Below are 20,449 nucleotides of genomic sequence, written 5' to 3' on the forward strand. Positions count from 1 at the left end.
TTTTTAAATTTCAATTCGAGGTCGTCGTTGTCGTTGTCGAAGTGTATGGTTTGAATGGATATGGTAATAGCCAAAGTATCACCGGAATATTTCCAAACAATTCTCGTAAAATAATCGTACGACTTTTTGATGTAGGTTGCAATGTTGAACTGGGAATATTATTATCTCTTCGAGATAGATGATTTCGATCGGAAGAATTATTGCTAAAAATGTTTTGTAATTGATCAAAGAATACGGCTATTGAAAATATACCCAAAACAAATGAAGCCAATGTAATTAGGCCAATGTGTACACTGAAAGCAAACAGAATGAAACAACAACAAAAAAAATGGATAATAATAAAATAGAATATAGTTATTTTGAAATACTAACATTCGAATCGGAATACCGGGTGGTATTATAATTAATGATAAAATGATCGATGCAATCGTATAAAGACAACCTATGACTGTATAAATGAATGTAATATAATCATTTAAATCGAATAAATTGATAATACCTACAGGCATATGATGTGAATTGTAGAAAATATTTTTGATTATATTGACCAACACAATTATTGATCCATGGACAATGATGATCCATACGTAATATACAATGACGACATATATGGCAATGATGTGCACCAAGTGGTCGATAAAGATGACAATGTTTACAATATGTCCAATCTAATTCATACGTATAATTCGGTTCGATATTTTCAAAATTATCCGCTGTCGAATACATTGTTTCGTTGAAATCATTGGATGTTGGATCCATAATGTCTATTTGCAATAAGGGAAAAATGTGCGAATTGATGGATATTTCATTGAAACAAAAAACTTACAATCAATTTCGCAGAAATTTTGAGGTTTTTGTTGTTGTTGTTGTTGCATATAATGTTGCGGGGTTTGTTGATGATTATTGACGTTATTATTAATATTGCTCATATCAATAGAACAATTATTCGTGACATTGACTACAGGAAACATTCGATTCAATGGATCAGATGGTAATCTTTTAAGTGATGTTTGACGATGATGGCGGCTACGACGACTTCGACGATGTCGATCAACACGTCCAGCATCACAAAATACACACATTAAATGAGACCAAGTGATCATGAAAAGACAAAGCTGATAACTACCGATCAACGATATATATGGTATAATACTGATGCAAAATGAAAAAAAATTGAAATATTCTTTTAAAAAAATTTCCTAAATTAGAAAAAAAAATACCTGAAATATGAATATGGAACAATGTATAAGATGTAAACAAAATCAACATAACCGATTAGACCATAGAAAAATGCAAAACAAATCATTCCAAATGGTTCAAAATTAAAAGCCATTGTTTATCGATTAATGAATAGATCAAATCCATTCATTAAATGAATTTTTTTTGCAACTTTTACAATTATTAACTGTTTATCGGATGGGGTGATACACCTCAAAGCAAAAAAAAAAAAAATCAGTTGATGATGTTCGAATGGCGCAGTCGTATGATGAATTCGGATCATAATTATTTTTTTATTCGAAAAATATATAGTTGTTTGTTGGATTACAATTGGAATTGTATCTTTTATTAATTACATTAGAAAATAAAATCAATCTATAATCAAAAAAAAAAAAAATTATTCAATAATTTACAATAGACTAGAAGATTATGATGAACGTAAACTTTTAAACATTTTCAGAATTTTTTCCCATGAATAAACGAATGATTTTGTCGGACCAGCAGTGAAAAAACCTTTGATAGTTTGTGTTGCGGATGATTTGAAAACAATCCATTGTATTGCACGTTGTAGATAACGACGATATTCAAGATCGGATGCAACCGAATGCATTAAATCTTCCATATCGAATTGATGTACAATTTTTCGTGCTTTCCATCGATTTCTTGTATATTTTCGTAATGTATTTTCGGCTAACCATTTTTGACCAATATATAATTGAACAGTTTTCGGTAATAAATTAAGATGCCATTGAATGGAATTGTTTGAATAATTTTGTTCAAATTTCCAATCTATATCCTCGTCGGATTGATTTTCTGACCATCGTATTAGATGTTTAAATCGATCACTTTGAATTATCGGTTGATAAACAAAACGAAATCTATTAATTTGTGGCCATATAATTTTTTCAACTTTAGAACGATCTTCACCGAACCACATACGAAAATCACCCGAATAACTTAAATTGGCAATAGTCATATAAAGCTGTTTTTCGGTAAATTTTTCCGGTAACAAAAGTAAGGCAGCATGTAATGCACTTTGACGATTAAGTTCAATAGCATTGTTAAGATTGCGAACGGAAAAATCCTGTTCATCATTTGGCTTGATATTTTCATGAAGTGTCAAGATTGGTTTATGTAGACGACCGCTTAGATAAAGTGTATCCCAATCTAAAAGATCGTTAAGAAAATCTTCTGTAGAAATTATACCATATTTAATACATAAATCTGTTTCGATTGGTATTAATGTATTATAATATACTTTTGCTCCAAATTTTCTCTGTATATTCGAAATGTTCTTTGGACCAAGATAACGAAGTCCAGAATAATGTGACCAATTTTTTGACATATTTGCACGATGCCATCTGATTGGATCATCAACAGCTAAAACTAAATCAACCATTCGAGATTTCGATGATAATAATGATGAAGACGATGAATTGATGTTCGTTTCATTTGGTACATGTTGATCGAATACAGCCGAACCATATGCAAAACAATAAGATATTTCATCATGTAATGGAAAAATGTTTAATAAAGATTTTAATTTTTGAACATTACGAATCATTTCGTTGAAAACAAAATTATAATCGTTGTGATGGTCACATGTGTCCTCGTGTGTATTTTGATGTGTGTGTACGGGCCGGGCGGCTATTTAGATCTTATGGTATATCAATGATATACAAAGCGCGAAAATTTCAATTTCATTTTGTTTTGCATTTTTGTGTTTTTTGCAATTGTTCAATGTTTTCTTTTTCTGTAAACATTTGTATCGTCAAGCAGCAAATTTTAACTGAAAATGAAATTTAATTTTCAAAAATCTCTCATAAAAAAATCAATAATGTCTACCGTTAATAATGATAATAATAATAATCGATTAATTAATTTATTGAAAAAATATTTTAATCATCAATTTGATCTGAAACCAAACGATATTATTCAACCAAATCATATGATTGTAATCAAAATATTACAAATGATTATAAATAAATTTAATGATGATGATGATGATGAATTATTATCAAATAATAATAATTATTATAATGATTTTGATTTTAATTATAAATCAATGAATGAATTGGTAAAATTATTGAAAAATTATTGTCCATTTAATCAATCTTCAATGGTTACTAATAATAATAATAATAATAATGATTATAATCATAATCAACAAAATCTAAATCATTCGATTGTGAATTACATTGAATTTGATCTTTATCAATTAATTTTTCAAACAAAACCAAATGGTCGATCATTTCAAAATCTGTTGAATACACTTTGTCAGGCGAAAAAATTAAAACATGAAAAACAGGTAAATTTTTAGTTGTGTTTTTTTTTTAAATTTCATTCAAATATTTTTTCATTTTTTAAAAAATCATTTAGATACTATTGGAACAATATCGTACAACTATTATTAATCTAAAAGAATTACGACAAAAATTCGATGAATGTCGACAATATCATTTTGAATTTCAATCCGAATCAAAACGTTTGATTGAAATTAATAATTTTTTACAACAAAAATTAATTGAACGTAAAAAATATCGACAACAATTGACTGAACAAAATTTACAAATAATAAATAAAATGAATGATACTATACGTGTTGATGGTGGAAAAAAATAAAAATTAAAAATCCGGTTATTAAATTTTTTTTTTATTTATTTAATATTTTTAATTTCTCACATTCAATATATAATATTTGTGTTGAAAATTTATCATCAAAAATTCATTACTTGTTTTTTTTATTATTATTATTATAACAAACAATTTTTAATATTTGTTGATTTTTTGTTTCAAATCTATAAATCCATTGACGTTTATCACGCACACAATTACCCAAAAGTTTTTTCAAAGTTTTACAATATAATTTTATGTTTTTTTTGCGTCAATAAATCAAAAACATTTATAACATAGTCCATTTGAATGCAATAAAAATTACTTCAATTAAAAAAAAACAAACAAATCAATCTGATCAATGTGTTTATATCGAAGAAAAAACATTGAAATTATAATTAAAAACAAGAAATGATTGATTGATGAATGAAGCAAAGGAAAACAGGAAAAAAGGAAAAAAAATATTTAAAAAATCAAATAATATCTATAAAGATTTTGAAAACATTTGATAATTCATGAAAATTATGATAATAATGGATTAGTGTGTATCGTTTTTCATATTTTATATTTCAAGTTTTTTGAATCAAATCAATGAATCCAAATCAATGCTTCAATTGACACAATATAAAAAAAATGTACAAGTGAAATAAAATCCAAAATTTCTTCAAAAGATGATTATAATGAATTAGTTGTTGTTGTTGATGATGTTGATGTTGTTGTTGTTGTTGTCGTTGTCGTCGTCGTCGTAAGATCACATTGATTTTGAGTTATTATTCTTTGTTTATCATCATCAAAATTATCATCACATTGAAATGGTATCGATGTTGTTGATGATTCTGAATCAATTGTTGAGCTTCGATATATGATCATTGGTTTTGTTTGTTCATCATTATGATTATTGATATTAATTGAATGATCATAATTATTTCTTGATGAATCATTATGATTATTCCTGAACATTATCGATGTTGATGATGTTGATGATGATGATGATGAAGGACCATTCAATGTTTTTGTCATTAATGATAGATCCGTTATTGATGATAATAAACAATGTAATTTTTGTGATGATGATGTTTGTATCATTAATTTTATATAAGTACATTGGACCGGTTTATATATTGCCAATAATTTTAATGCCTCTTGTACAGGAAACCAACGACGTTTTCTACCTAAATTAATTAAAAATATAAAAAAAGTAAAAAAATAGTTAAGAATAAATTCAGAACAATTTGAACTTTTTTACTTTTAGAATCTTCATAATCTTCAAGTTCTTCATGTACTTCAAGTACAAAAACTGATGTACGATGTTTTCGTTTTTGATTCTATCAACAAAAGCAAACAAAAAAAAAAAACAAATTAGATACGATTTCAGAATAAACAGAATTAAATCACAAATTTAAAATAGAAAAAAAATTAATGTACCTCCTCATCGCCTGTATCACAACATACCTCGATGTCACCTAATGAACGTTTTACAACACCTTTAACACCAGCTTCTTCAACAGTTTCACGAATAGCAGCTTGTGTTGGATCTTCATTCGGTTCAACACCACCGCCCGGTACAATCCAATATTCTGGTGCACGTGTACTGGTGACAAGCATAATCTATAAAGATTTTAAATGAAACAAAAAAAAAAGAAAATCAATCATCGAACCTTTTTGGAAATTCAAAACAATTTTAACTAACCTCACTTTCATCCGGATCATGTACACATAAACAGGCTGCACGTCGACGAAAACCATCCTGATCATATGTACGAATTTGTTTTTCTTTAACCATTTTCTTTTTTTTAAATTTAAATTTCTTTTGAATTGAATGATAATTTTTTTTGATTTACAATTTTTTTTAAAATTAAAATAAAAATTCAACCAAACAGCAACAACAACAAACAAAAAAACAATACGATTTCCAAGGATAACAACGATAATATAATCAACGATAATCGACGATAAACAAACAGACAAACAAAAATGAAGAACGAAGAAGAAAAATTTCGTCAACTTAATATTAGTCGAGTATTATAATTCATTATGTTGAGTGAATAACATTTCATTGTGTAAAAAAATGATTAATAAAATTTTTTTTCGTCAAATAATTATTTGAGCATCGTCTTCAATTTTCCAAAAAAGAAAGAAAGCAAGCAAAAAAACAATCAATCAATCAATCAATATATTGCGGTAAGATAATCATAATCATTTGATGATATTTCAATTTTATTTTATGACTTTGATTTTGATTTTTTCTTTTTCTGATAAAAATGATGATATAATGAGAGGGAGAGAGATGATAATTATGATGATTATGATGATGATGAAGAGGATGTGACGAGAGACAAATCAAATATGAGAATCTAAAAAGAAAATCAACAGGATAAAACAACATAGAATTGATTATTTAAGAAAATAAAAAATCACATTTTATATTTATCAATTATTTTTTTTTTGAAATTCTGATTAACTATAAAGAGAAAATATCATATATCCTTGTTGTTGTTGTCTATCGGTTAAACAACAATAACAACAACAACAACTCAAACGGCAATGACATCATCATCGTTGACAACAAACAACAACAGTAGACAATTCTTTTAATTTATTCATTTTGTATTTTTTTTTGTTTGTTTGTTAATTACAATCTAATTATCGCTAATTGAATTATCAAACGATGATGATGATAATGATAACATGCTTTCAATGGAAAACTGGTTATAACCAAACAAACAAACAAACATTTCATGATTGATTGATTGATTAAAAAACAAGATTCACACACACATCATGCAATTACGCACAAAACACATCAAAACATATCAAGATCACAAATCTTTACCGAAGAAAAACATCATCAAATTTGTTTGTTTTTTTTTCTTACAATGTTAATTGAATTGTTAAAAGGTAAAATTGGTTGGTTAATTATGGTGGTGGTACTTTTGAACAAATTATCTTAAACGTAGCGGTATAATGTCAAAAAAATCGATGATTTAAAGCAATTGAAAAAAAATTGAATCAATCAAATCACATTAGGATTCAGAATGTTCAAATGTTAAATGAATATCATTAACAAATTTCATTGACAATAACATTACAGCAGCAGCAAGACTAATCATAGCCAAAACATTTTTTTTTCAATTTCTTCAACAACCAAAAAAAAAAAAAAAAAATAAAAATTCATCGACGTAAACAATAATTCTTGATGCAATGATGATAATGATGTTTTATTCTTTAAAAGATCTTTTTTTTTGACAAAAATATATTTACGAACCAGAGAGAGAGAGAGAGAGAGAGAGAGAGAGAGAGAAGATTGATAATAAAATTCAATAACAGAATGATGATGTCATAAAAGATGCGAAAACAAAACTTTCACACAAAAACACATCTACCTTAAAAAAAACAGGCAATGATGATTCTCAATCAAGAAGAATTATAAAAAAAAATTCTTTCGGAGAAAAAAATGGTATCAAGTTTTTTTTTCTCATATCATACACCTCTTTCTCTCTCTCTCTCTCTCTCTCTCACTTACTTGATCATTCATTTGATTTCGCATTGTCGCATAAAGAATATTCTCTTTTCTATAGCAAAACAAATAGATAGGAACAATATATACCCGTATACAAACAAATATAAATTACATGCGCCAAAATTTTCCAGAATTTCAGAATATAGATTAAGAAAAATAGGAGGAGGGAAAAGGCATAAGTTTATTTGGTTTAACACACAAAATGTTCCAGGAACAAAAAAATTATGATGGCAATATGATATTTGAGAAAAATATGAAACAATGTTCTAAATATAGATTGCAGGAATGATCGATTCAATGATAATGATATAAATATGGATATGGTAAAACAAACAAAATAATAACCATTAATATAATGAACTTGTTTACCGTAAATAATATGTAATATTGATTGAACGAATAATTCAGTAAACAAGGTAAATCGATTTTTTTTTATTGGAAAGAAAACCGAACTATAATTCAGTTCAATATGAAAAAAAACAATAGTAATTACCATTTAAAAATTAATGGATCGATAATAATAACAACAATAATAATAAACAATTGACAACTTTGTCCAACTCTTTTTTTTTGTTTGTTTTGCTTCAATGATAATCAATTCGATCATTATTATGATTATAATGATGATGATAATGATGACTAAAATGATGATGATTTTGATAATTTGATAAAAACAATGACATTGTCATTTTCACATTTGATTGATCATTAATGATCGAAAAAGAACCACAATAAATAAATAAAATATCCGTCATCATCATCATCAAATGATCAGAATCTGATCAAAACATCGAACCATATGATGATGATGATGATGAGTATTATATTGTAACCATAATTGTTGAAATAGAATAAAATTCATTTAATTCTTGTGTTTGCTATATAATAAACGCATCTATATACACACAGATAATGAAAATATATAGGGGGGAAAAATTTGTTTAGGAAAATTTGTCACCAAAGAATCGCCTTCGTCAATAACCAAAACCGAATTTTTTCTCGACAAAAAAAAACAACAAGTAAACATTATCCGGAATTTTCGTTTGAAAAAAAAATTTAACCAAATATAAATCAAGTCTTTCATTCTTAATCCTGTAAAAAAACAAAATCAATCATCTGATGATAATCAAATTCATTCATTTTCTCAACTCTAAAATTTCGAATTAATAATATTTGTAATCAAATCAAATTGTTGTTGTTGTTCAATATTTTTTTTCACGTATCAAATTTGATAATTTTGGCCTGATCTCTTATTGGCTTTCCATACGGAGGTTCACATCAATCAAAAAAGAAAGAACTTATCATATTCAGTAAAGTTTTGTTGTTCATCATCTGATCATAGGGTAAATATTATTGATTTAAGGATAATTTGAAATTAATTGGAAAGATTTTGTTATTTTGAATCTTTTCAGATTCTCCATCATCATCATCATCGTATATTATCACTCGGTAAAGATTAATCTACGAATTTTGTATGGAAAAAAGAAAATAGAAAATGAAGACAAGTCAAAATGATGAAAAGCAACAACAATGTTGTTATGAAACAACGACAATATCCACATCTAGCAAATCAACCATCAATTGCAATAATGATGATTCGACTATTGAATTAGAACCATTTATTCATCAAGTTGGTGGTCGCAGTACAATACTTGTATTAGGCAAATATATTTGTAAACCAATCAATGATCGTGAATTATTGTTCTATGAAAGTATTGATAATTATGCATCAACATTAAAACCCTTTATACCACAATATCATGGTACAATATCGGTAAATTTTGAAGAAAGTAATGATGGCTATATGATTATTACAACAAATGCTCGTTTGCTTGAAGTTTCGTTATCGTCATCATCATCATCATTATTATCATCATCATCATCAGAATTATCAAGCAATAATATAAAGAAAAATAATTTAAATGAAAAATCATTATCATCCGATTCTCCTTATCAAAAATTTGTGACCAAATATCGTATCAAATTAGTTCGACCAATCAAAGAGATAATAATTGAAAGTCATGAACAACAAGATTTCGAATATAATCATCAACAGCATATTCTATCAAATTTAGAATCGGCAAATAATCAATTGAATTCAATTCTACGGAATAAAGAAAGTACAAAAATCAATGATTCCAATTCACCAAATCAAAGTTCATCGCCATCATCAGCCGGTACAACAGCAGCAGCAGCAGCAGCGGTAACAACAACAACAACAACAAATCTAAATCGTTCGCGTTCGACATCGATTTCAATACCAAATTTTGAAGATGGTAATTTTAATGATTGTAATGATCTATCAACATTATTTGATAATCAATTCTTCATCAATGAAGTGGGACAAAATGGTTTTAGCGGTAGCAGTAATAATTGTTGTAGCAATAAACGTAAAATACAATCATCACCCGATAGATATAAACATTCGATAGATGGTCATCCGAATCAGAATTCTCAACAAACAATGGATAATAATAATTCATCGTCAACAATAGCTAGCTCTCGATCAATTAGTTATACTAATCTATCAACAACAAAACATAATCCATGGGTTTTGAAAACTTTTTCCGTACTAAGTGAATTCAATGAATCGATGAAAGAACAAAGTATTTATCGTTTTTGTTTTTTTTATTACTTTGATTTGATTTAAACTTATCTTTTTTTTTGTTCAAAACCATACTATAATAATTTAGAATTTATATTGTTGGAAAATCTAACATCTGATTTTGAATATCCATGCATAATGGATTTGAAAATGGGCACACGTTTACATGATGATCTTGCAACACAAACAAAAATCCAAAGTCATGAATCCAAAGTTAATGAAACTACTTCAAGGGCACTTGGTTTACGTGTTACTGGGATTCAGGTGAGCATTTATTTTTTTATTATTATAAGGTTGCATATTTTTCCTGTTATGAGTCGTTTAAATCTATTCCACTATTAAATAGATCTATGATAAAGAATTGGATAAATTCATCTGTTATAATAAATATTATGGCCGTAAATTAACACCGGAAACATTTCGTTCAACATTGAAAATGTTTGTTTCAAATGAAAATTTTTACAATCATCATAGATTATTAGATAAAATGATTGAACGATTACAAAAACTTCGTACAATTATTGTTGGATTGGATAGTTTTCGTTTCTATACAAGTTCATTATTATTGATTTATGAAGGAAATATATGTCAATGTAATAATGATGGTGATCATAATAATGATGATGATTGTTGTTGTTGTTGTAATCAAGATCCCGATAAACCAATGTTCGATGTTCGTCTTATCGATTTTGCACATTCTACACATGCCAATCTTTGTTATAATAATGATAATAATACTCATTTATCATCACCAAATAAATCATCAATGATTCAACATCGAGGCTATGATGAAGGATTTGTTTATGGTCTTGATAATCTTATTAAAATTTTATCATTATTTCGTAAAGAATATAATAATGATGAACAGAATTTAAAATGAATAAAAAATTATTATTAATTTTATTTAATTTTTAAAAATTATTATTTTTCTTTTTTTTGTTTTGTTGGACAACAGAAGGCAGTAAAATCTCATTGGTCAAAATGATAATTACATATCAATTTCCTTCAACAGAAAAAAGTTACATAGTTAGATAAGGATAGAGACAAAATATTTTTTTATTTCGAAAATAAATGGCTTTTGTGTTATTAAATTTTTGATGTCTGAATGCATGCAGATATATTTTCAAACAGAAACTTCTGGTTTATACATAAAAGAATTACAAATGACACAATCATTATCTTTACATTGAATAGAACGTTCAAGAACACCGGCAAGATTATGTAATTCACATAGGGCAACATTTTTATCATTTGCAAATAATGAATCTTTGGAACAATCAATATCATTCAATTCATTCATCATATTGAATATTTCTTCATTAAATTCTTTGTAAACACGAAATTTATGTTCCGAATTATAACGCATAATAAGTGGTCGTAATGATTCAATTCGTCGTAAACAATGTTCAATGATTGGATGTTCAGAACGTAATCTTGATGACATGTTTATATAGACTGGACGTTCAGCAGTTATACCATCAACAAATCGTACTGGAGAAATTCTTTGCGAAGCAAATGATGGTGATTGTGGTTCATCATGAATATATGATCGCTGTATCGATGATTCTTGATTTGGATGTTTTGTTGAAGGAGTTGAGGTATAAATAGCTGGTTCATGTTCAGGAATTGATTCCATGTTCGTTTTATTGTGTGAATCAACATCATTTTCATCATTATCAACGATAGCATAGCTAGCATGTGCCATAGTATAAAGAGGATTATATTGTGGTGGTATCATCATTCCATTCAATGTAATCGGTACACGTTCTGGTGATGTTGGAGTTGGAGTTGTTGCCGTTGTCGTTGGTGTTTTTTGATCATATTTATTCTGTGATTTTCGTTTCATTAATGATAGATTCAAAAATTTAGATTTTGTTTGTTTGGCCTTATGATCATCACCATCATCATCTGATTTTAAGGCTGTTTTATTTGGTTTATCATCAATTTCATCAGTAAATGGTTCTGGTGTTTGTGATAACGATAATACTGGTGATGTTTGTGATTCATTAATTTTAAATGAATCCAATTTAGCTAATATACGATCACCAATTTCAACAACATGTTTATTCTTTTTTCCACCAATAATATCATCATCATATTCTTGTTTGAATTCTTTTTGAATTAGATTTAAATTCGTTCGAATATTATCAAGTTCATCGGCAATTTCATTATATCTTGTTATATAGCTATCGATTTTATTCTCCAAACGACTAAGTCGAGTAAAATCATCAACATCGATCGATGATGATTGATTTTGTCTATAAATTCGGGTTTCTATTAATGATAATCAAATATTAATTATGTCAACAACTTGTCATAAAAAAAACAAAAACAAAAAAACTTACTTGCATCATTGACACTTAAATTTTTATTAATTTTTGGTCGAATTCTTTGTTGATTATATGATAATGATCGTTCATGTTTATTCGAATCAACAACAGGCAGTTCAGAATTTTTATTCACATGTGTAGTAATTCGTTGTTTATGATGGCCAGGTGTTCCACCCGGTTGACCGGTTGGACGTCTATATTGTTGATGACCATGATGATAATGACGAGGATGTCTACATTGAAATCAATCAATCGATTAAAATAATGAATAAAATTAAATAAAAAAAAACATACGTTTTTGAACGTGGTGATTTGTAAAGAAAATCAAAAACACCCATCTTTTCAAATGATAATTTTGGAAATGTTTATGAAACAAAAAAAAAAAATCAATAATAATTTTTGTTTTCAAATATGATGATGATGATGATGATAATGTTTTTCTTTTCCGTTTATTTTCTCATTCATAATTGCAAAGTGGTAAATAAAATGTGTGGTTGATTTAGTTAGTTTTCATCGAAAGTAATATAAAACGAGAGAGAGAGAGAGAAAAAAAGAAGAGAAAAAAGATTGTCGCTATAGGTGACCATACAGGTATCAACCGATGATAACGGAAAAAATCAATACACACAACAACAACATTGCATCGATTGCATTTTCTTCATCTTCCTTTTTTTCTGGTTAAATAAACAGGCCAATTAAAAATATTTTCATTGATGTTCTTCATATTTTTGACTAAAAAGATATATAACCATTAACCAATGAAAAAAAGTAGCTGATTGTAGGAAAGAAATTGTTTTGATAGAATCGTTAAATTTATAAATGAAAAAAAAACAAAACGCAATCCGATCAATATGTTTTTTTGTGGAATGTAATCAAGCAATTTCTCTTCTTTTTTATCGTTGCCTTGTAAAAAAGGATCGTCTTGGATACACATTTGTTGATTCCATGATGTTTATCATCATTATTTACATTAAATTTTATAATCTGATTGTTTGGAATTTGATTGAAACATTTCCGCTGAGCAATATAATAGATTTGTATAACAAATATTTAAAAAAAATCGAGGTTATCCATTAATCAATGATGATGATTAATATTATTGATATTGTTGATTGCTTTTTTTGTTTGTTTTATTGTCATCATCATTAATCGTTGCTGTACAGTATGACTATTTCGTTGTCGATGAACATATTGTCGAACCAATTCTAATTGACAGATTAATTTTGCACCAATTTTTCTTGAACGTGATGTATCCAATACTAGATAGGATAATAATTGTTCAATACATAGTGATTGACAATGACTTGAATGAATCATAGCTTCAAGTAGATTGAATGATATAAATTGTAAAAATTTTGGTGCATCTTCACGAAGATTCAATAGGATTTGTTCCATTAATGAAATCGGTACCAATAGCCATGGACTAAATTCATATTCGAATGATTGTTCCATGATAAATTGAAATAATTGTACCAATTCAATATATAATGGTTCTTTTAGTATCCATTGATAATCCAATGAATTCGAATCTATTGAAAATGGCCAAGAATTTTCATCAATTGGATTATCATCAACATCCATTGGATTGTCATTGCCATTGGTTACATTATTATTTTGACTACCATTCGATTGATGTTCTCTACGTTTATAATAGAAAGCTGTATTTTCTAATAGATTATCATTCAATTCTAATGATTCATTCGGATAAAGTTCATGGATTTCCTAAATATATAAAATATAACAGTGAAATAATAATAATTTAAAATATTAATCACAAAATTTTTTACCTGATAATTATATCGATGTCCTGTACATTTTTTCATATTCAATTGTGAAAATTTAGTTAATTGTTCTAATGCTGAATAGGTAGTTATGACTGTTAATCGAATCAAAGCAGTGATTCTTGGTTCCGTTAAATGTAATTCATTTGATTTTGATAACAAAAATTTCGGTAATGTATGACGAAGTAATATCAATGCACATTGTTCAAGATCAATATGAAATAAACCATATGCTAAATCAACACTATCTTGAAGACAGACAACAGATGTTTTATCACAAAAATTAAATAAATATCTGAATACTTGTGTGACAAACCATTTAGGGCCACCTAATGAATAAAGGCCATCAAAATCATATATTAATTTCAATGTAAAATGTTTTCGAGTCATATGAAGACATTGATCAAGAATTGTATTCAAAGGAGATCTTGATAATCGTATTGGTAATGTGGAACATGTTTTCAATGGAGAATCATTCAGTATCGACAATTTTGTATGAGGTACATATTTAGCCAATAAACGTTTTAATGTAGTCGACATTAACATAAATCTTTGTTTATAACCAAATGCTAGATTTGATTCATTAGCATCATTGGAAAATGATTCTGTAGTTGAATTTATCATCGATGATGATGGTGTCTGTAATTCTTGTAACATCATCATTACTTTCGATTGATGTTCGGCCGATATAGTTTCAAGTTTTGCAAATAACCAACAAGCAGCCGATAAGGCTAATGAACATAGACGTGATTTAAGACGTTCAAGAAAAAGACGAACATTATCTTCAGTGATTTGATCATGTATCCATGCATTCAATATTTCGGACGTTGCAAATTGTGCGGCAATACACATTTCATCCCAGCTTATTAATGATGTTCGAAATTCAACCGTATCATTTGCAATGATTAATTGTGGTAAGAGATGATCATATTTACTTGAATCCTTATAAGAACTTAATATGACATTAGGTGAATGACAGGCATTTGTTGATGGTATATTCCAACGACACCAATTCGTAAAAAATGATTGATCCGATTGATTGACAGAATTGGCTTCAAGAACATCTGAACGATATCGTTCGATTAATGAACATAATGATATGAATGTTATATCAAATATGACAGCACGTATCTGTGATGATCGTACATTTTCACCACGTGATACAATATTCGAACGATTTAATTCCATTAATCGTTGAGCAAATTTTGGTAACAGGCCACTTGAAGCGGCTGCACATAAAATAACATCGAATGAATGTTGCATGCGACAAATAATGCCGGCTACTTCTTCAGTTTTACAATTTTCCATATACAATGGAGCTAATATCGAAGTAACTGTATGTTCAGCACGGAATATAAGAATATTCGATGATAAAGCATCCAAAGATGATGATGATGTTGGTTGCTGGCCATCTGTTTGTTGTTGTTGTTGATCATCATTATTCGATAAATTACTTTGCATTGAATCATTTAATGTTGATAATGACATTCGACGATTAATTTCACGAATAAAACGATCAACCGATGTAACGGAAAGTAAATTCATTTGTGGCTCTTTGAATGAATCGAATAATTTCTGCAAATGTTCAGTTTTATATCTAAGCAAAAATTGATCAATACATGGCCCTAAATCCATTAGCATATCGATACCGGATTCAAGTTCTGTTCGATTAGAATGATCTATTGATTGATCATTCAATTGATTAATTTCTTTACGTAATTTGATACGGTGTTGTGATAATTGTAAAAATATTTGTGGTATTTTAAACAATAAGAATGCAATCCAAGCATGATAGTTAATATTTTTACGATCTTCATTAGCAAGATTATGCGTATCGATTAGGCCAACCAAACATGTATGTAATATTTCACAATAAAGTTTCGATAATGATAGATCAAATGATCGAGCAATAATGGCCAAATAATTTGCTATTATTTCATTTGAATATGATGGATCTAATATAGCATAAAATGAAACGACAATACGAATTGAATGATATGATAATGGCCGATATTGTATGTAACCAAATTCTGGTTTAGTTGTCATCATGTGATAGACAACCGGTATAATTGAATTTGATAGATCAGTATCTAATGGTTGAATTTGTTGAGATTTTTTCATATTCGTTTCGGGTGAAATATCACGTAGCCATTCGATTTTGTTTTGAAATGCTTGAAGAGTATCAAAAAGTGATTCCATCGATGGCTGTCCATTCATCAATGCAGATGATTGTTGTAATTTCGCAATCAATTCATTATGCAATTGTATACATTGTTTCCAAATTGTTTGTTCTTCAATTCGTCCTATATAAAGTAATGCTTTTAAATAGGATGAATCAATAATAAATCGAAGCATTTGACATGATTTATCAATAATTTGCCAATGAATACTTTCGATTGTCATATTATATGATGTGTCGATATTTTGTCCAAATTCATGATTTAATTCATTCAATGAACTTAACATAATCGAATGTAACCAATGAACAAATGTGACCAACGATCGACAAAGAGCAATACATTCATCATCATTTCCATAACAATTGGTACGATTTTTATATCGAATAAGAAAATCTAATAATGAATTCATACATTGTGGTTTGAGATCGGGAATTTTTGTAATGGCCATAATACATGCACCAAACGATATGATCTGTGAATCGAGACAATGATTTAGGTATAGCATCAATAAACTGTTCGTCACTGGGCCATTGATTGCTTGTCGTAGCATACAATCAGCTAAATCATAAACATCGCCCGAAACTCCACGTAATAAACGTTTAATTTCACGGCCCCATTCAATTTCGGTCCATCGTTCACGCCAAGCACGAAGTAATAGATCTTTAATTTTGAATGATGTTGACGTTACTGTAGAACTTGTATCCATCATCATCTTTGTAATCACCATATTGGTTGCTGGATTTGAATATTCGGGGCAAAAATCCAAACAAAAAGATCTAAAATCCTAAAGATGATCGGAAACAAAAAAAAAAGGTTTTCAAAAAAAACTTTGGCTCAATTTTTTTTAATCGTTGTCTATGAATGGTCACCATTCATTGGAACGTGTCAGCGTGTTTTCTCGTACAATGTGAGCGGAATATTTGTGTTCCTTTTTCCTGCTTTCACGGCGTGTGTGAAGTTTTTGTTGATTTGATTCATACAAATTTAACTTTTTTTTGGTTTTTTTTGCAATTAAATAACCGAAAATTAAAAATTTCAACAATGTCTGATAATAAAAAAGCAGTATCGGATGATAAAAAACGTGTCAAACGTAAACGAGTATCGAATCCAGCAACTCCTGGACGGTATGTTTTGTTTTAATATTTTTCCAAATATATTTTTCAATTTTTTTCTCAATTTTTTGCGATTAGATTGTATGTAAAAGCAGTGTTTACTGGTTACAAACGATCACATCGAAACCAATATGAAAATACTGCTTTATTGAAATTGGAAGGTGTGGATAAACGTGCCGAAACTGATTTCTATTTAGGTAAACGATGTGCATTCGTTTACAAAGCAAAAAAGTAAGATTTTTTTAAATTATCGAGAAAAAACGTTATTATAACATGAATTTTTTTCCTTGTAAAACCATTTTATTAAATACGAAACCAGTACCAAAACGACCGGGCAAACTAAGTAAATTTCGTGTCATCTGGGGTAAAGTGACTCGTTCACATGGTAATTCGGGTGCTGTACGTGCTAAATTTCACAAAAATTTACCACCAAAAGCTATGGGTCGTCGTGTTCGAGTTATGTTATATCCATCGAGAATATAAACAAGACCTAAATTTTCAACAAATGATTCTTATGATAATTTTTTAATATAAATAAAAAAACATTTTTTTGAATGACATTTTGGCACTTTATTTAAACAACAGATAGCTAGTGTTTTATCATAAAGGTTTCAATAGATTTGATTCGATAAGATTTACAATAGAATCAGCAATTATTCTTGCATTATTACGTTGATAACCACCACTTAATAGCATAACAATAGCCACTTTGTTATTTAATCCAAATCGGAACATTGTTTCATCACGTTTCATGATTCCCTAATTTAAGAATTCATCAATGAAATGAATTATCTGATGAAAACAAAATGAAAATACCTCTGGTGTGATCTTAAGCTGTCCAAGACGATCACCTTGAAGACAATCAGTACCAGCATTGTAAATTATTAAACTTGGTTGAAAATGATCAGTTTCAATAATGGCATTCAAATGGCTATATTTCATTGAAAGAGTGATAAATAAACGAATTAAGACTTACAAAAATCACACTTACAAATCAAGTAGTTTGATATAATTTTCATCATTAGTTCGATAACTGACATGTATCTCTCGATTGATAGCTTTTCTAGCAAATTCATCACGTGGATAGATTCGTGGATTGAACATATCCAATATGTAGATTAGTTTTCTGTGCAAAAATAATAAAAAAATTTAAATTCATTTGTTAAAATTGACAAAATATTTTTGGATATTTACTTTTCATCTTTGGTCATTCGAAGAACATCACGTTCATATCCATTACCTTGATGTGCATCACAATCGACAATCAAAATTGGTATCGGTGGTCGATTATCAATTACACAAGCTGACCATATATTACGTATTGCCAATGTAATGTCGGCAAAAAAACAAAAACCAGCAGATCGATTTGCTGTACAATGATGAAAACCACCACCTAAATTGATTGAAGATGAATGATGTTTATATGACCAACATGCTGCCATTATTGTACCAGAAGTTTGATATCTTAATGGTTGTATGATACGTTGATCGATTCGATCGAATGGTAGAAAATAAAATATAAAATTTTCGGATGTTCGAACCAGATTTCTTCGCGATCTAATATTCCGTATAAATTGTTCACTATGAACTAATCGTAATTGTTCATTTGAAATTGGTTGTTCAGGTTCCATATAATTAATATTTGAATCGAAAGATTCTTGAATGAATTTAGCAACTTTACCCCATTTACTTGTATCGAATGGATGTAAATGTTCGATAAAACAACCAATTTTTATATCATATTCGGGTCGAAAAATGATTGGATAATTTGTAGAATTTGATTTATCAATCAAAATAATATCTTCAATAAACGTTGAATCTTTTCCACTTGAATCATTATTTTCCATTTCTAAATTTAGTCAAATAATACCATTTATTTTTGTTGATTAGATTATGTTCCAACATTTTGTATTGTTTTGTTTTTCCTTCTTGGAACACATTCACATAAACAATAGCTATATTCGCATAACAGCGAAATTCGGTCCATTTCTGTTGGAATAGTTTCGGTTTCAACAAACCGATTCATCACCATTGGAAACCGACGACGACGACGGAACAAAATAGTTTCAATCAACAAAATGAATAAAAAATTTAGCTTCAATTTGATGAAAAAAATGTCGGGTAATAATGCGAAATCCGAAAATAATCAACTTGATCCTAATGATAATGAAGAAGATGAAATATCTTCATCAGCATCATCGAATTCGAATGATAAGGATTCTCATTTAGCTGATAATAATCTTGAAGGGTATGATTTTAAATTTTTCATCAATGTTTTTATTATTTTTTGATGTCCATAGAGCATATGATTCGACTAAATTTGATTTTCCGGATGCACCACCACATGTACGAAATTTATTTCAATTTATTGGACATTATTCACCACAGATGATTGAAATCGGTCCACGATTAAAACCATTCATACCAGATTATATACCCACTGTTGGTCATGTTGATGCATTCATTAAAATACCATATCCAGATGGTCGCACCAACAATCTTGGATTGAATGTACTTGATGAACCAAGTATTGAACAATCTGATGCTACATTGTTACAAATGAAATTAAAAGCATTATCACGGGAAAAGATTCAAACAACAATTGGAAATGATGATAACAAAACTAATGAAATGGATAATGAATCGACAAATTTGATGGCAGTTACTTCTATAGATCCAGTCGTACCATTAGTAATGCCACATCAATCAAACATAACTAAAGAGATTGATAAATGGATCGATTATATTAAACAATTACATGAAACAACAGCCCGACCAGAATCGGTAGCACTTATACATCAACGACCTGATCATGAAAATATTGAATCATTAATGCAAGAATGGCCCGAAGAATTGGAAACAACATTAAATGTTCATACAATACCAACACCGGAATTAGATTGTAGTCTTGAAGAATATATGACAATATTAATGGCCATTTTAGATATACCAGTACAGAATAATAAAATTACATCACTTTATCAAATGTTTACATTGTTGAATGAATTTCAAAATTCACAACATTTTAATAAATATGATGATCAACAGAATTAAAATAGGGACGGAAGTTTATCCATTGTAAGTTTGTTT

At 28.4% G+C, this 20,449-nt stretch overlaps 10 protein-coding genes across 12 annotated transcripts; 4 read left to right on the forward strand and 6 right to left on the reverse strand.

Moving 5' to 3' along the window:
* Positions 1 to 10: 10 nt before the first annotated feature.
* LOC113795166 (uncharacterized) lies at positions 11 to 1,421 on the reverse strand. Its single transcript, XM_027345357.2, has 5 exons — positions 1,221 to 1,421; positions 827 to 1,152; positions 504 to 764; positions 373 to 448; positions 11 to 293 (listed from the first exon to the last, which is right to left on the reverse strand). Exons 1-5 carry the CDS (start codon positions 1,331 to 1,333, stop codon positions 11 to 13), a joined length of 1,059 nt encoding a protein of 352 aa, XP_027201158.2. The 5' UTR covers positions 1,334 to 1,421.
* A 66-nt stretch (positions 1,422 to 1,487) lies between these two features.
* LOC113795165 (phosphatidate cytidylyltransferase, mitochondrial) lies at positions 1,488 to 2,782 on the reverse strand. Its single transcript, XM_027345356.2, has one exon. The coding sequence runs from the start codon at positions 2,780 to 2,782 to the stop codon at positions 1,646 to 1,648; it is 1,137 nt and encodes a 378-aa protein (XP_027201157.2). The 3' UTR covers positions 1,488 to 1,645.
* Positions 2,783 to 3,013: 231 nt separating this feature from the next.
* LOC142645067 (uncharacterized) lies at positions 3,014 to 4,246 on the forward strand. The gene is made up of 2 exons (XM_075820260.1): positions 3,014 to 3,526; positions 3,598 to 4,246. Exons 1-2 carry the CDS (start codon positions 3,014 to 3,016, stop codon positions 3,838 to 3,840), a joined length of 756 nt encoding a protein of 251 aa, XP_075676375.1. The 3' UTR covers positions 3,841 to 4,246.
* Positions 4,247 to 4,423: 177 nt separating this feature from the next.
* Aps (diphosphoinositol polyphosphate phosphohydrolase 1 Aps) lies at positions 4,424 to 7,985 on the reverse strand. 2 transcript variants are annotated; one of them, XM_027345314.2, is made up of 5 exons: positions 7,845 to 7,985; positions 5,522 to 6,185; positions 5,284 to 5,439; positions 5,078 to 5,156; positions 4,424 to 5,003 (listed from the first exon to the last, which is right to left on the reverse strand). In XM_027345314.2, exons 2-5 carry the CDS (start codon positions 5,612 to 5,614, stop codon positions 4,507 to 4,509), a joined length of 825 nt encoding a protein of 274 aa, XP_027201115.2. In that variant the 5' UTR covers positions 5,615 to 6,185; positions 7,845 to 7,985; the 3' UTR covers positions 4,424 to 4,506. The 2 variants fall into 2 exon arrangements, with proteins under 2 accessions (XP_027201115.2, XP_075676374.1); XM_075820259.1 differs by having other exon boundaries at positions 5,257 to 5,439.
* A 282-nt stretch (positions 7,986 to 8,267) lies between these two features.
* On the forward strand, positions 8,268 to 10,864 carry LOC113795153 (inositol hexakisphosphate kinase 1-like). Of its 2 annotated transcripts, XM_027345342.2 has the most exons (5): positions 8,268 to 8,694; positions 8,764 to 9,627; positions 9,691 to 9,957; positions 10,045 to 10,220; positions 10,303 to 10,864. In XM_027345342.2, exons 2-5 carry the CDS (start codon positions 8,847 to 8,849, stop codon positions 10,834 to 10,836), a joined length of 1,758 nt encoding a protein of 585 aa, XP_027201143.2. In that variant the 5' UTR covers positions 8,268 to 8,694; positions 8,764 to 8,846; the 3' UTR covers positions 10,837 to 10,864. The 2 variants fall into 2 exon arrangements, with proteins under 2 accessions (XP_027201143.2, XP_027201142.2); XM_027345341.2 differs by having other exon boundaries at positions 8,764 to 9,957.
* Positions 10,865 to 10,994: 130 nt separating this feature from the next.
* On the reverse strand, positions 10,995 to 12,726 carry LOC113795177 (uncharacterized). The gene is made up of 3 exons (XM_027345367.2): positions 12,581 to 12,726; positions 12,302 to 12,519; positions 10,995 to 12,230 (listed from the first exon to the last, which is right to left on the reverse strand). Exons 1-3 carry the CDS (start codon positions 12,622 to 12,624, stop codon positions 11,080 to 11,082), a joined length of 1,413 nt encoding a protein of 470 aa, XP_027201168.2. The 5' UTR covers positions 12,625 to 12,726; the 3' UTR covers positions 10,995 to 11,079.
* Positions 12,727 to 13,363: 637 nt separating this feature from the next.
* On the reverse strand, positions 13,364 to 17,102 carry MED24 (mediator complex subunit 24). Its single transcript, XM_027345366.2, has 2 exons — positions 14,074 to 17,102; positions 13,364 to 14,008 (listed from the first exon to the last, which is right to left on the reverse strand). The coding sequence occupies exons 1-2, from the start codon at positions 16,972 to 16,974 to the stop codon at positions 13,364 to 13,366; spliced, it is 3,546 nt and encodes a 1,181-aa protein (XP_027201167.2). The 5' UTR covers positions 16,975 to 17,102.
* Positions 17,103 to 17,171: 69 nt separating this feature from the next.
* Positions 17,172 to 17,914, forward strand: RpL35A (ribosomal protein L35A). Its single transcript, XM_075820261.1, has 3 exons — positions 17,172 to 17,371; positions 17,438 to 17,587; positions 17,665 to 17,914. The coding sequence occupies exons 1-3, from the start codon at positions 17,289 to 17,291 to the stop codon at positions 17,840 to 17,842; spliced, it is 411 nt and encodes a 136-aa protein (XP_075676376.1). The 5' UTR covers positions 17,172 to 17,288; the 3' UTR covers positions 17,843 to 17,914.
* On the reverse strand, positions 17,439 to 19,336 carry HDAC11 (Histone deacetylase 11). The gene is made up of 4 exons (XM_027345368.2): positions 18,554 to 19,336; positions 18,351 to 18,485; positions 18,176 to 18,290; positions 17,439 to 18,118 (listed from the first exon to the last, which is right to left on the reverse strand). The coding sequence occupies exons 1-4, from the start codon at positions 19,204 to 19,206 to the stop codon at positions 17,960 to 17,962; spliced, it is 1,062 nt and encodes a 353-aa protein (XP_027201169.2). The 5' UTR covers positions 19,207 to 19,336; the 3' UTR covers positions 17,439 to 17,959.
* A 101-nt stretch (positions 19,337 to 19,437) lies between these two features.
* IFT46 (intraflagellar transport 46) lies at positions 19,438 to 20,446 on the forward strand. Its single transcript, XM_027345370.2, has 2 exons — positions 19,438 to 19,607; positions 19,660 to 20,446. The coding sequence occupies exons 1-2, from the start codon at positions 19,438 to 19,440 to the stop codon at positions 20,411 to 20,413; spliced, it is 924 nt and encodes a 307-aa protein (XP_027201171.2). The 3' UTR covers positions 20,414 to 20,446.
* Positions 20,447 to 20,449: the final 3 nt, after the last annotated feature.

This window comes from Dermatophagoides pteronyssinus, unplaced genomic scaffold, assembly GCF_027571235.1.
Source record: "Dermatophagoides pteronyssinus isolate colony J.1.1.1.1 unplaced genomic scaffold, Derpt_VIB-CSIC_2022.12 sq0006, whole genome shotgun sequence".
NCBI lineage: Eukaryota > Metazoa > Arthropoda > Arachnida > Sarcoptiformes > Pyroglyphidae > Dermatophagoides > Dermatophagoides pteronyssinus.